This window comes from Psittacula echo (assembly GCF_963264785.1).
Source record: "Psittacula echo genome assembly, chromosome: 1".
NCBI classification, from domain to species: Eukaryota; Metazoa; Chordata; class Aves; order Psittaciformes; family Psittacidae; genus Psittacula; species Psittacula echo.
In genome coordinates, this window is record NC_137735.1 from 135,815,835 (window position 1) to 135,831,558 (window position 15,724).

Here is a 15,724-nt window from a genome sequence, read left to right on the forward strand (position 1 = left end):
GTTCAGTATATTTAGCAACTATCTGGATGCAGAAGTTGAATGCATCATTAGCAAGTTTGCTGATGATATCAAATGGGGAGGTGCTGTTGACTCTCTTGAGGGACAAGAGGCCTTGCAAACAGATTGGAGCATTGGGCTGTGATTAATGGGATGAAATTTAAGAAGTCAAAATGTTGGATTCTGCACCTAGGACAGAGTAATGTCAGGCACAAGTATAAACTGGAAGAGGAGCGGCTGCAGGGCAGCTCTGCAGAAATAGAGCTGGGAGAGACGGTCAACAGCAGGCTTTACAGAAATCAGCAGAGTGCGCTGGCAGCCAAGAGGACAAAAAGCATCCTGGGGTGCATGACACACAGCAGAAACAGCTGATAAAAGGAGGTGATTATCCCACTGTATTCAGCGTTGGTGTGGCCTCACTTTGGGTACTGTGGGTAGTTCTAGGCCCCACAATTTAAGGAGGATGTGAAGATACTTTTTTACTTCCAAAGGAGGGCAACAAAGCTGGTGGAAGGGCTGGAAGGCATGTCCTGTAAGGAGTGGCTGAGGACTTTGGGCTTGTCTAGTGTGGAGAAAAGGAGGTTGGGGGGTGACCTCATTGCTCTCCACAGCTTCATGAGTAGGGGAATGGGAGACGGAGGTGCTGATCTCTTCTCCCTGGGATCCAGTGAGAGAATGTATGGAAACGGTCCAAAGCTGCACCAGAGGAAATTTAGACTAGACATTACGAAGCATTTCTTTACTGAGAGGGTGGTCAAACACTGAAACAGGCTTCCTTAGAGGGATGATCAACTCTCTAAGCCTGTCAGTGTTTAAGAGACATCTGGACAATGCCCTTAACAATATGCTTTAACTTTTGGTCATCCTGCTGGACTAGATGATCATTGTAGGTCCCTTCCAACCATTCCAACTGATGATTTCTATTCTATTATGTTTGGTCTGTTCTGCTCAGTTTGGTTCTGTTCTGTTCGGTTCTGGTCTGGTCTAGTCTAGTCTAGTCTGTTCTACAAAAGTTCACTGCTTTTATACTTCCATGTGCCGAGATCACTTTAGAAAAGGACAGGTTGCTGAGTTATAGAAGTCCTCCTGAAAGCATTGTTCATTGCCATGCAAAATGACAAGATGGGAAGATATAATTATTTACATATTGAAAGACATGAACTAGAGGTAATAGAAATCATGTTAATACATGCAGACAAATGCATTCTTACAGCAAATTTGAAATGCTGAACATGATTTCTTTTTTTCCTTAAATATTTCTTTGAAGGAGTTTTTTGTTGTATGTGACATTAATATATGTTCGTTAGATCTGAAACCAGAGTCAGAAATGGCAGAGTTCTACACCTCCTTTGGGCAAGTTCTGCATTCGCTTGCTAATATTTTGCAGATATTAGCATTTTAGTCATGCTTCACACAGGAGAAGAGTGACTGGAGACTTTATATTCTACTTCAGATTTTGTAAGGCCCATCTTCATTAGACTTTTCCTTTCTAGTGATAGGAGTTTACTGTGGCAGCCTGAGACAGTTTCCATATAATGATGGCTTTTAAGCATTGTAACTTGAAATTATTATTCACATTTTCATAAATTGAGAAATAGGGTGGGTTTTTTTAAGAGCTGATGCAGTATGGATTTAATTTAGACCAAAATTATACCTGGGTTTGCTGAAGTCAGAGAAATACATTTCTGCTAGTAGCTGCCAGTTGATTCCGCCGTTATTGCTGTACTGCAGCAGCACACCTTCTTCTCTGCTGTCTGGTTTATTGCATGAAGAACTGTCTCCTCCTATCTGGATGTAAAACTGGACAAAATCCACCCAGGTTGTGTCCAAATCCCAGCTTACCAACTGTCTTTTTCCAGCCTGCAGTACAAAGAACAGAAGGGCAATAATAGTATTAAATAGGACACCTTCACTGAGGATAGACATATTTAAAGTCCAACGCAGATTAATATTGCACAGAAAATTGCACAGCACAGAGGACATTGAATTTTGTATTAATATGACATTATTTTGTCTTTCAGACAATGATTCTGCTTGGCCATCCTTTATGTCTTAATCACCCTGGTGTGATCCCACAGGAATTCTTATTATTAAATTTCAACACACGATGCGACTTCTCAACACAATTTCTACACAACTATTTCATCTATTCTGGAAGCTGAATGCTTGTGTTTTCAAAACTTGGTTAGTTTGCACCCAACAACTTAAACTTGTGAAGAATCCTTTGACACTCAAGAAGCTCCTTTAGGATACAGTCATAATGTTTTGGCCTTGAATTATACCCACTGTTTTTGTTGATTTGGTGGTTTATCCTCAGCTGTCCTGGATGGTGCTGTGGGAGTGAGATGGGTTCAGACCTGGGCGCAGCCCCAACCTTCCCAGTGCAGCTCGACATGGCTAATACTGGCCAAGGTGGCAATGACAATCTTTTGGTAGTTTGCTTTCACAGCTTCATTTGGAGACCCATGGGAATTTGAAATCATCATCACCAAATCAAACTAGGAATGGATAATAAAGACGCAAACACCCTTGCTGCCCCATGGGCAGGTGTGTCCTGGCTGGCTGAGGGTACTCAATGTACTGACCTGCAGTGGATAAAACTCTGGCTGTAAAACTATCCCCGGTGGGTTTTCCTATCTACAACCCACAACAGCTCTACCTGGCAAAGGGTTAATCACAGAAAGACAAGCAACATAAAACCTCAGAGGAACTGCAGGGGCTAATTGAAAGAGGTCTGTATTGCAAACACATGTACAATTGATTAAAATGAGTTGTAAAACAAAAGCAAGAGAGTTGGCAGAACAAAGCCAACATTAATTCTGGCAGCAGTAATTGATTATGGTGGTAAACATTAGACATTCAAATAAAAAGTGGCTATTTGAGCAAATGAAAAGAAAAATGGAACCTGTGAATATGAGCTCCCAAAACAAGCCAGAACTATTGGGCAACTATAAAAATATTCTTTTATTATTTACCAGCACAGCCACTGAGCACTTTGAAAAAGATCTGAACAGAAATTAAATAAACCACCTTCTGTTGATGGCACACAGACTGCTACTACTCAAGAAATTAATGATAACCTATCCCTTAGAGATCAATAGAAAGGGGCCAGGAATGTCTAAATGAGTTTTTCACTCCTCCTTAGCAGAAATCAGAAGAAAGATCATAGCAGGTTAATAATAATTTAGCAAACTACTTTGGAGAAACTTGGCATAAGGAACTGAGCCAGAAGGAAAAACATCTAACAGAGAAGACAATTACATAAGAAAATCCAATTATCACAATTAGCTAGTTGTACTGATTGGTCTATTATGAAATTTTCAGTGCAGAGCTGCATTTCCAGGGGAGCTGGATGTGAGACTACATAGGAGTGCTGAAAATTATTTCATGGGTTAGATTTTTGTAATGAGGTAAACAACATGCAATTACACAGTGTTGCATATTGGGTTATTCTTCTGGGACTGATCTGGCTCTCATGACAGCAGTGGCAGTTTGATCAAACCTTTAAAAGAGAAGCACATAGCTGCATTTAAACTCTTCCTTTCAATTAAGAACAAAACCAAACCCAGTACTAGATCTAAGGAGCAACAATAAAAATAAATCTGTGATTACAACCCATAATCCTCCGTCTGGTTAGAAAGATTTATTTTTATTTTAGTTATAATTGATATTAATTAGCAGAATTCCCCATATCTCTTTCCTACTCTATTATTTTTATCTGCAAAGCATCCAAGTTATACAAAAGAGTAACCTCCTACAGGCTAACTACTTCCCAAAAGTCGTTTTTTCACTAGTTTCCATCCTGTGACCTCAAATTAAGCTGCTTGTCCCCTGGAAAGAGAAACAAGCATCTCCATCCTTCACCCAGAACAGTATAGAATAAACAAATGGGAGCTGCTGGATGCTGAGAAAGCACTGAGTCTTACAACAGAAATGCACAATTAAGACAGTATGAATGTACACACTTCCCAGCACACTGGCGATTTACTTCCTTCCATTACAGCTGGTATTTCTTGAATACATAATGCACGAGTCCTTCCCTATCTCTTTTGGTTGATTTGTTCTTTACCTGCAGAGCACAGCTGTGCTGTTTAATGCACTTCTCATACTACATGCAGCTTTCTGCCCCCTTCTTTTTTGTTGCCATAGAAGCACATCGTGCTCCATTCAAACCTGCAGTACATGCCTTTCCCAATCTCCTATCCCTCGTTCAGTACCTTGTTGAAGTAGAGCGAGGAGCCAGATGAGATGACCCCACAGCCTTCCTCAGGCTTGACAACCTCTCCTCCAATAATTTCCTGCCACTCTGTCTTCAGGCTTTCTGGGTTCTCAAAATCAGACATGATGGTCGAAGGAAGGGGATTTTCAGGCTGACATTCAGTACCCCGAAACCCCGAGTCACACCTGGAAGGAAGTGTAAATGTAAGAAGCTGTTAAAGACTTCATTTGACACTGACAATTACTTTAGGATCCTGGAAATGATCTAGAGTACCTGGATAAAAAAGCTGTATCTTATTTCTAAAATACTCTGTGGTATACAGAAGGTTTGACATTAGCAGGCAGCAGTCTGTGCCTTCGGTGTTGCGCTCAGGCGCAGGCTTGTCTGCTGACAAGCAGTGCTGAACTGGTCCCTGGTGTCCTTCTGACCCAGCAAAACAGCTCCGGCACTGAGCTGGTCCCTGGTTGTGAAAGGTGCCTGAGGGGCCACCAGGACACCTGTAGCAGTGAAGCCCTATGTCACTGAAAGCTCTTCCAATGCCTGGATATGGCAAGGTTATGTGTTCTTGGACAGAGGTGTGTGGAGTAATCAGCTGTTAATATTGCATGAATGGTCTAACTCCCTATAGTACTTTTATTTGTTAATGTTGAAACTTAAAGTAAGAAAAACAGCCCTCTCTCCCTTCTCCTCTGCCCCACCAAAACTAGCCAAACCCAAAGGATGCAAAACAGTAGGATACCTGAAGTATCAGAAGACCATTGTTAAGAGGAACTGGCAAAGGTTTTATACCTGCAAACGCCGTGGTCGCACCAGCCGTGTCCGCTGCACATATTGGGACACTGCTGTCCAATGTAGATGTTGTCTAAGGCCCATTCATCTTGGGCTGTGTAGTAGCACTGACTCCAGCGGAAACGTGTGGCGCTGGACCTTAAAACCAATAACAATGCTTTAATTTGAGATTCTGTATAGAGCTGTAGATAAAAAAAAAGATAAAATGCAGCTATAAAAAATAAAGTTGATATCACAATCACAGCCCAGCCTGCAAAGACTGGCACAACCAAAGAAGATTTTAGTAAATGAACTAGATGATACTACTGGCTGCACAGGGTGATATAATGCACTTTCCAGTCATTAATGGCATTTCTGAGGAAGGCTGCAGAGGTGTTACAGGGACTTTGTACATTATTTTATGATAAACCTGTCAATGAATGTTATTGGATTTTTACTAAGTGCCATCTGTGAGGGTCACTGGTTGCAAAACTAGAAAGAGGGGTCTAGGACATGACTGTGATTTTAATACCTTTGGTCACAGTTAACAGGCTGTAAGTTATGTATAAAGGTTTCTTCTGATACTATTGAAGTTCTTGAGTGTGTTTCTCCCCTTTGTATACTGCTATTTCCATTCAACAATAGTTGACTGGTTTTGATTGGTAAAAGAAATCTCTTTTTGTCGGGATGATTCCAAACTAGATTTGCTCACGTACCACTGGTGGCATTGTGATCACAAGTTTTTGACAAAGATCCTTTTTCATAGCACCTATTTTTATTCCACATTGCAAAGAGCTTAAAGAGCTTGCTTGTAGCCAACTACTGAAACAGAATCTGTAACACCCCAGGTCTGTTGTGGGGAATCAGTGGATTAAATTACTTGCCTATATATAGCTAAGGTCTGGGTATGTGTAATATTCTTCAAATGGAAAACCTTGCTGTGGTTTCTCCTTTCTAGTTAAATAGTTCTTCAACAGCTTTGGCTTTCTTTATTGTAGTGGAGTAAAGTAACATTATTGACCTTGCATGCTGTAAAATAATTTGCAGTATCAAGTAGATATTGCAAATATCTTGATGTTGGCCCTCTTGATGCTGCTTGTGTTGGTCCTCTAGGAGGTTGCCCAATGTGACAATGACATTTTCCATGCCAAGTGATTGCTGCTAGCCAAACCCAGCCTGACATCCACCACCCTCAAAACCCAAGGCTGGAGAAGAAACTGCATCATGAGAAGAGTAATTTTTTGTTGCCATGAAGCCTTTCCAAGCTGCCTTGCCAACCTGTGCACATCCAGCAGGTTACAGGTGTTGACAGTGGCAACTCCCATTTGGTGGGCACAGGGACCCTCAAGTCCATGCTCATGCCAGAATGAGATTAAGAAAAATATATTGCATATGAAGTGAAACAAAGGTGTGAAATCTTTCACTGTGACAAAGCAGAAGGGGCCGTCCTGGCTGCATGATGGGTCTGGGAAATAAAGGTGTGGTGGGGGCAATGTGGGAGCTGAGGCTGGGTCACAGAGCTGTGGAGAGGATGGACAGGGAAAGCAGGGCTGACTGTGGACAATAAAAAATCAGACTTAAAACAGGGACAGGCCTGTGTCTGGCCAAGGGCTGGTCAGGTAGGCTAAAAATGAGAAGCAGCAGGTTCCTACAAGAAGTAGGAGCTCCTTTCCTAGCTTGTTTCTCAGCCATATGGCTACATTATGATGGCACAGATCCAATGTTGGTACCCTAATTTAAAAGAAAAAGCTCTTTGCCCCACCCCCAAAAATTTATGTAGAATAAGACCTATTAAAATGAATATTGTAAAGGTGGCTGAGCCACCTTGCTCACACCAAAGGAAGTGAAAAATTGAATAGAGGCTTGTGCAGCTAGAATGGACAGTACGGCAGAGCACTTGGCTAAGCAGTCACATACTAGAAGCATGCAAAGATCAGTTTAGCACATGCTTGGAGAAATTTTTAAAATACCCATTTTGAATTCCCTTAAAAACCACGTTAAGCTGCCCAAGCGCTTTATTTTTAATTGAAATCACCCTTTTCGTCTGTTTTACGTATCTGCTTGATATTGCGAATAACAGAAGCATTCTTACAGCATGCAGAGCTAATATGCAGCGCTAGATCTGCCACAAAATACTCCCTCAGGATATAATGTATTGATGGGTTACATTACAAGAGCTATGAATTATCCATTAAAAGTGCACAATGCCAGTAATCCGCACATGAAGGACTTCTTAAGCTTGCATAGGAACAATGGACAGTCAATATTCGCCACCATTATTTACTGTTCATTTCTGGAGTGCTCTGAAGCCAGCACATCACCTCAGTGGTGGTATTTATGCTTGCTACAGAGCATCAATGGCACCACAGAGACCCCTGACAGAGACTGTATGCTCTGAAAGAGCAGTAGTGACTGGTGTCAGCTCTCACATGTGCTGAGGAAAATAACAATACTAAAGCAAAGAAAGGTATTAGAGCAGGTGAACCTCCCCCTGCAAGGCCTCCCAGCACAAGAAAACTAGGGGGGAATTACAGTGATACAGGGGAAATTTCACCATCCTGTGGAAGACTCATGGTGTCTCAACAAGTGGTGGTTCCCCCTGAACAGTTCCCAGCTAGTTCCAGCATCAAGAGCATTTCTCAGCCACTTGCTGGCTCCTGCTGGGTGTGAATGTCCTTGTAGGGTGGCTGTGTGGCTGAACCGTAGCTGGTTTTGAGGCACCAGGCTCACACCTACCCTACAAAACAGTGGTGAGAGCCCACCTATGACCTGTGTGCCCAGGGGAGCACCACACCTGAAACCCTACCAAGATGACCCCAACACCACTGTGGGGCTGTTCCTAGCTCAGCTCCGCTCATTAGTTAGAAGCTCCTCAGATGAATGCAGAGATGGCAGGAGATTTGTTTCCCTCATTTAAGGGGAGAGGAGGAAGGGAGGAGTTGCATTGCTGCCTGGAGATGAACATGTGGCTGAAACAGAGGTGTGTACACCAGCTGGGCGGCTGGGAACGATCTCCAGGGAGCCACATCCTAGAGGGCTGTGGCTGTTTTTAACTGCAGACAAAGAGAGCTCTTCCCCAGGGACAGCTTCTCTGCTCTGGGAAATCCCATGGCCTCCAAGCTACAGAGGGGCAAGTGAATGCCCTCATCTTCCCACCCAGCAGGGTGGTGATGGGGTCATCACATGGCTGTGGCCAACAAAAGGTCTCATGGATTCAGATTCCTCTTTGGGCAAGGGATGACACATTAGGCTGAATTCACAATTGCTAAAGCAATGCTGCTGAAAAGCTGGTCCTGCTCACTGTTTTTGAAAGCTTTCCAAGGCCGCTCTGCACCTCAAGGTAACAACAGCTTAAGAGGATTATGCTGTTAAAAATGGTAATCAACAATTTTAAAAAGCCATGTTAATTAAGAAAAGAGAATAAGGAGCTGAGTGCCAGCTGCATTCTCAGTGATAAAATACTGGTTTTCTGGACAGTCACCATTTGGACACTGCACCATATTGAGGAGTCATGAAAGCATTTTATTATAAGCAAAATAAACTTCCCCAGTTCCTCTCTTTTTTTTTTTAATGCTACTGGAAGGCAATCTGGCTTTCTGATGACATTATATCTAAGTCAGGTTGATGTCAAATAAAAGTCACTGCTGTTGTGTGACATTTTACATAAGCACAAGGAAATCATATCCCAGAAGTGTTGCCAGTGAAATTATGTTCTGCTGCAAAATTTTTCAGATATGTGAGCTAAAATAAAATCATTGTCTTCTCTCTTGGTATTAAGAAACCTCACGATGTGATGCAAATTTGTAGCTGATAAAATTGCATTTGCTACCTTCTGAGTTACCATAATTACATTTACCCAATTATCCTGAAACTCTCATTCAGTCATTAGGTGCTGATTTGTTTATGAAGTCAGCAACTGACAGCTGCTTGTATCTCATTAAGTCCTGTTCATATGTAAATGCCTCCCATAAAACTGAAATTAATTTTCATCAGTGTTAGAAATGTTCAGTTCAAGTACAATACAATTTCAGTGAGCAGGTGCATACATTCCAGTTCTTCAGTACAAGTCTCACCGTTGCAGCAGATTTCCTAGCATCCGAAATCTTGGATAACACAGGGACCTTGTGAACTCACACTTGCCAGATGCAGAACATCTACAGATGTGCAGAAATACCATCACACCCAGAAAGTTTTACAAGAGAAATAGGTGCGGTTATGAACAATTTTCTGGTTGCATGAGCACAGCACTGCAGCCTGATGCTGATCACCCAAGGTGTAAACCCTCAACAAAGAGCTGTGCATGCAGGGATGAAAACTCCAGCAATCACAGCAGGGCTGTGCAGGGGTTCAAGGGCATGTCAAGAATACCACGGGCCAGAGCAAGGCTAATGAGATCTCAAGCCCCGGACCTGAGTCCTTGTTTAGGTGGTTTGTTTCCCTGAGCAGTAAGCACAGGGCAGGCTGAGGGGCTGAGCCAGAAGGAAAGTCCCCAGAGCCCCCTTTCCCTCACCCTGTTTTGGGAATGCAGAAGACCTGGTTCACCCCATTGCACTGTTCTTCCTGGTCATTACTAAGTCTTTTCCCATGTGTGGTTGCTGCAGAGGAGTGCAGGTGGGGAAGGGAGAGGAGAAGGAGGGTGCCCTGAAGAAAGCCGTATGGAGCATATTCACTACCAGCCCCCTGGGAGGATGCCCTCTGTGTGGCCAGGCTATCTGAGGAGATCTGCACGTTAAATGTTCACCAGTAACCCCCAAGTTTGTAAAGGCAGGAACTAGCCCTCTGTTAGTAAACATGCCTTAAAAATACAAAAAAATCCCCTCCCAGTCTCAACCCAAAGCGTGACTGAGCTCTCAGTCTGCTCCTTGCCAGTGGAAAGGAGGGAAAATAGAGGGAAAATGTCTGAGATGCATCTGGTGTGCTGGGCTGCTTTGGTGAGTAACATGTGGCCATCCTTCCTCTTTACCCCTATTATGCCATACCACAACACAGTCATTCTGAAGACGTGTTTTATGGAGGACAAAGTAATGTTCAGTGGTAATTTGTACCTTAATTACAATCAACTCTGCTAACAGAAAGGAATCCCTTCAGATATAAGACAGTGTGAAATATTTATGATTTGTGCACAGTACAAAACAGGAAGCCAGCTATTATTTCATCATAGTTTCTCCCCACAGTCTCCTAAATTAAAATGGAATTATTTGCTTCTGTCACCTCATACACTGAGGAGAATTATTAGATCCTAAAGAAGAAAAGCCCACAATGTTTGTATTATCAACTCTACAGTATATAATAGTAACAACTTTGAGCACAGTGTGTATCTTAGAAATAAATTTAAAACTAACAATCTACTTTAGAGTATAACATGCAAAATTGTAGACACTTTTTAAACTCCTAAATGCCTATGTGAGCCACAGATTTTACAGCTGGTGGCACATAATGGCGTATAAAATTTAGCACATTATAATCTAATTATGAAGCAGTTTTTCACAGACTTAATTGTTCCATTTGGTATTATCTGACCTGATACACTTTAAGAATTCAATATTTGCCCCTGATGTTTTGCCTGGCAATGGGAAATTCTGAATATTGGCAGTAAAAATGGCCAGTGTTTTGAAAGAAGGTATTATCGTGGGCTGCTTGATAGAAGTAGGTTGTGTCGAGGCAGTGGCTGGTGCAGAAAAATTATGAAGGACAGGGAAATACAATGATAACTTAATCTCCACAAGCTCTCATGCAATAGCTGTGATGGATTCAGGTCAAACATAAGCAAATGTAGCTCTAATTGGAATAATTTAAGGAATTCAGGAAGCCCTGAAGATTATTGAGATTTATGTCAACTTCCTATTTGTATGTTAGAATAATGCTCTAAAAACAAATAATGGAAGATATCGTATAGTTAAATAAATAAAAATGTTAGGGCAGACAAAACAAGTTTGGTTTACAATAAGATGAATAATGTTGGGCTTTCTGATTATTTCTGTTGCTCTTTTTTTTGCAGAAGAGAATGTTATTTTTGAAGACATGCTATAAAAAGAAACAAAAGGTAAAAATTCCCAGAAATGAATCATTAGTTATTGTTTATACAAGGCTTTGGTCTGAAGATGTAAACAATAAGGAACGTGCAAAATAAAGCCTTCCTTTAGTGGGGCACTTACAGACAAGTGCCACTATTTTTGAAAAGGTCTGAACTTTATTAGAAGAGTCACAGCATGTATTAAAAACAATCCTAAACAATAGTTTCTGGTGACTTCACCAACATTTCACTCTCTAATTATGTAAGGAATGTATTTTATGTTACATACTTTCAACCGGGTCAGCCCTGGTACCCTGGCACCCAACCAACCAGCTTAAGTACGATTTACAGAGGACTCGATCTTTGTCATAGTAATTTAAAAATAGATGATTTATCTGCATCTCCCCGTAAAAAAATTTAAAAAGATGAACAAAATGCTCACCAAGTCTTCTGTGGTAAAAGGACGGTGATTCTCCTCCACTGAGTAAATTCACTGGAGTGGTAAATACTTGCTGATGTAAACTCCTGACAGCTCGGCATACTGGGAAGACATTCCTTGAAGTAAAACATTTCAAAACCAGATTTAATATTGAGGAAGTATAGGGAACAGAAGCAAGGATTAAACACTCATAGAAGCAGGACTGTGCCAGGGTCCAGATGTTGGAGTGAAAGACACAGAAGCACAAAAATCCTGGCATGATGTAGAGAAATGTCTCAGAAAAATAACAGTTGCACAATTCAGGATAAGTCATATAACACACTTAAAGAATTCAGCATTAGTAACTAGGGATGTGCTGTTTTCCATGAGGATGTCTATCTCATTTATTTCACTATTCTTACCCCAGAGTCTAGGGATGACTACAAAGTAAGTCTACAAGTCCAGTATGGAATAAGTCTATGAAAGGGCCCTCCAGACTGCTGTACTAGTCATTTTAGAGACCTACTTGCAATCTTTTGCCTGGGGCTGCTGGCTTCCCCCACTCCCTCCACCTGCAGCGGGAAGCAGAGTAGGAACACAGACACACAAGAGCAGCCCACCACGGTCTAATGAATTTGCCTCCAGAGGCCCTTACCATGCTCTGCAGCGGTATTACCTTTGACACCTATAGCAAGTGGTGTAAATTCCCCCTTGCTGCTTCTATGATTCTTTCTGCATTTAACTCAGATTCCTAGAGAAGTCTGTTCTCCCAATTTTCTTTTTTCTTGTCACAAAATCTGCTCATTATTACATTTCTATATAAAATATAATTACGTCCATTATCCCAACAGCCTCTTACTGTTTTCTAGACCTGCCCTTCCCATCTTACTCCATTTTTCTGCAATATTCCATTTATCTATTTATACATTGCCAGAACAGCACCCAAAATTCTTGTGCTATGGTTTCAATGAAGTATTAATAAAGTGTTACTACCAACCTGTATGTTCTTTTTCTCGCTATCCATTCAGAGAATCCCTTCTGCCACTACTGCCACAGCACAGTTCCTCCTCACCCTCTCCAACTCTCTGAGAGATATTACACTATTTTTCATAGATATATATTACTCAAATATCTTAGAGTATTAAATGAGGATCTGATAGCTTATTCTGTTGGTTTTTGTCTGGTTATGATGATTTTTAATAGATTTTCAAAAGGCTTAGTATCCTTTTCAGCAATTTTCAAACATTTCTCATTGATTCATCTCCCCTAAGAGATCTTACAAAACAGGATCTGATCAGTGCTCATGAAGCAAACAGAACTTTCAAACGAAACTTTCAAACACTTTAATTAATTAGTGTTTTGTGTATTTGCCAGATTATGTCCTTGAAATGTACTACAAATAGCCATCTCTATTAGTCTTTTATCACAGCAACATGGGCGGTGTGAGAAAAATGGTTTGACTGCAAGTTCTTCTCTCTGAACTCAGCTCCAACGAGAAAGGAAATGAACACTAATATCTTAAGGCAACTGATCTTGATGGCAAGGACAAACTCCAAACACCCATCACAAGGAACTATTCTTGGGCACCGTGATGACACCTGCTAGGTATAAAAGACACAAACACCACCTGAAACACAGTATTTATAGGTTTCCTCAGAATTCTCTTTAAGGAAAGAAAGCATTACTTGGATGTAGAAAGTTTTAAAATTCAGTTTTCGCCATTTCTCTACCCTGCCCATCAAAAGTAAATGTGGCAGAACACAGCATGGCAAAAGGTAACACGATAATGCTTTCATTGCTCATAGAAGATGTGGGACTGGATGTTCAAATCCCTCTGTGAGCCTTGAAAGCAGGCCGTGAAAAGGCACCAGGACAAGTTCCCTGACATGGCCTGAACCTGCTTAGGGGCAGCCGAAGGACCTTGCTTAGTTCACCCTGAGGCCAGGGAAAGTCCAGTTTGTCATATAAGAGGGAAAAAAAAAAGTGCAAATTATGGCCAAATGCACTATTCACATTCGTGCTAAGACACGGCTGAACCACACTGGGAAATAGCAGCCAGCACTGCTATTTGCACTTCTAGCAGAGACTGGGAAACAGTCAGTCATTACAGCCTTGGACTGTGTTTGAACCAGGGGTGGGAGATGGAACGTTCTACATTAAATCCCCCAAAGGAATGTGCTTTCCATTTATGAAATGGCTGCGCACAAGGGCAGAAAGAATTTCTATCCATTTAAATGCTAGGGAACAGTAGACGCATTTTACTTTGAAAAACAAAGCAACAGCACAACAAAGATCTTGGCCATTACTCTGTAGCTCTGTCTAACCGTGGCCCAGTTATTTTCTCAACCTTGGTTCATTCCTGTCACAATTTTGTGTTTCAGGCTCTCAGAAACCTTTCTTCCATATATCATGAATAACAGTTTAAATATTTATATTAGTAATTTTGATGATTCCAACTGAGAATTTCTTTAAAGAAAGAGGAATGAGGAAAACATCTTCCTTTGTTCAATTCAATGCCACAAGTATATTTCAGATGAAATTTGTACAAATAGTTTGCGGAAGACAAAGGTCTTCACTGCCAGCCTCACCTCCTGAACAAGATGCCACGTGAGGCCATGGTTGGTGGAGTAGTCCAGTTTCACCTGGTTGTCTATATGAGGAGTAAACGCCTGATCGCAGCCCATCACCAAGTTGAACTGTATCATATACGAAGCTCCGATCTGCATAGACTGGGTCTCCACATAGCGCATACTAGAAGCTAACTTTGAATCTCCTGTAAAACTGAAATATGTAAGGAAAGAATCAGAATCTATCCCAAAACTAAATCAGAAGGCAACATTCTGAATGATTCTGTGTTAAATACAGCAATGCTTCTTTCTTTGTCCTGTGGACTGGCACATGGTATGAGACCATGCACAGAATCCTCTTTCTGTTGGAACTTCTGCACATTACCAGGAAGACCCTGTTGTACCCCAGAGTGTGAAACACTGAATTATTCTGTTAGTTCTTACTATATGTTCTTTGTATCATGGATCAACTTAGGATCAAGCAAAGGATAACATACAGAAAAAACAACATAAAGAAAGTTCATTCCCCAGGAGCATGCATTGACTAAGGTTATGTCATAGGAACAGCTGCAATTTCATTCAAACAGTGTACAGTAAAGATACACTCCATTTAGTTTAAAATATTCCTATTACATAGACTTTTCATTCCATTGATTTTCAAGTGATTCTATATGCAACGCGTTCACTGACTTTTGACTGTGTTTCAGACTTAATATCACCTACCCTCAGCTTCTTTTCTGCAGGATGTGCTGATATAAGAGTTACATTATCCGGTGGATTGGAGAAGATAATTTTGCCAGTGGCAATGTTTGGAATGCACCAAGCCTCATATATGATACAAGGTACTCAGCTATCCCATATATGGTAACATGTAGCTCGAAATTACAAGGTTATTTTAATGTAAGTGGAGGTTTTTCTTCTATGCAACATTCAGAAGTTAAAAAAAATACAAACAAACCAAAAACAGATGCAAGAGAGGTATAAGGAGGAAATAATAACAACTTAAACGTTGAATCCTGTGCACTAGCTTTCAAAACAGAAGGTTTTTAAGAAAGTTCATGTAGAATGAGAATTGCCTCCTTCTCCTTTATTTGAGATGTTTAGTTAGTGTCTTCCAAAGTAATGTAGTCCTTTCAGCTTCAACATTCTAAGACTACTCTTAATTTGAACAGTTTAGGATAGAGATTGCATATTTTTAATGAAAATCACTGCAAATCATCATGCAAAGATAAAAAGCTACACTTGGTACACTGCTGATGAAGAGAATGATGATCAAGTAAAAATCATCTTAAATAAGAAATCCTAATCTTTCAATACCATACAATAAAACATATTAACTTCTATCCCTGTAAAATTCAAGGTCATGATGAAGTCAGTGCAAGGACTGGGAATACAAGTCAATGTTACTTAACACTCTTTTAAATTAATTCACTGACCCACACTGTTTTCTGTAGTGTCCTTTCCAGACACAGCAATTGAGCCCTAAATGTTAACATTCTACCTTAAAGCTTTAGAGGAAATTACTGAAAGCTAATACTAGTTTTGTCACTATTGAATTGCTCTTACTTGGCACAAGTTAAGATCTAGCCTCCTTTTTACCCTCTGACCTTGTTGTCTGTGACTTCATTTCCTAAAGGACGATCCAACTCATGACACTATATCAAAACTACCCAGTCTATGCTCATCAGCACCATGATCCAATGGCAAATGGATATTCTCTTCACTTCTGGGGTACTGTCATG

General features: G+C 40.9%; 1 protein-coding gene across 1 annotated transcript in view; it reads right to left on the reverse strand.

Annotated features, from left to right (window-relative positions):
* The window catches only part of RELN (reelin), a gene marked incomplete at both ends in the record, with an annotated part of 292,747 nt that overhangs the window by 71,395 nt on the left and 205,628 nt on the right, over window positions 1-15,724 (reverse strand). The window contains 5 exons of the mRNA XM_080626620.1: window positions 1,652-1,857; window positions 4,215-4,401; window positions 5,006-5,143; window positions 11,440-11,552; window positions 14,004-14,196. Of these exons, the coding sequence (XP_080482746.1) occupies window positions 1,652-1,857; window positions 4,215-4,401; window positions 5,006-5,143; window positions 11,440-11,552; window positions 14,004-14,196 (837 nt within the window). The remainder of the gene's footprint in view (window positions 1-1,651; window positions 1,858-4,214; window positions 4,402-5,005; window positions 5,144-11,439; window positions 11,553-14,003; window positions 14,197-15,724) is intronic.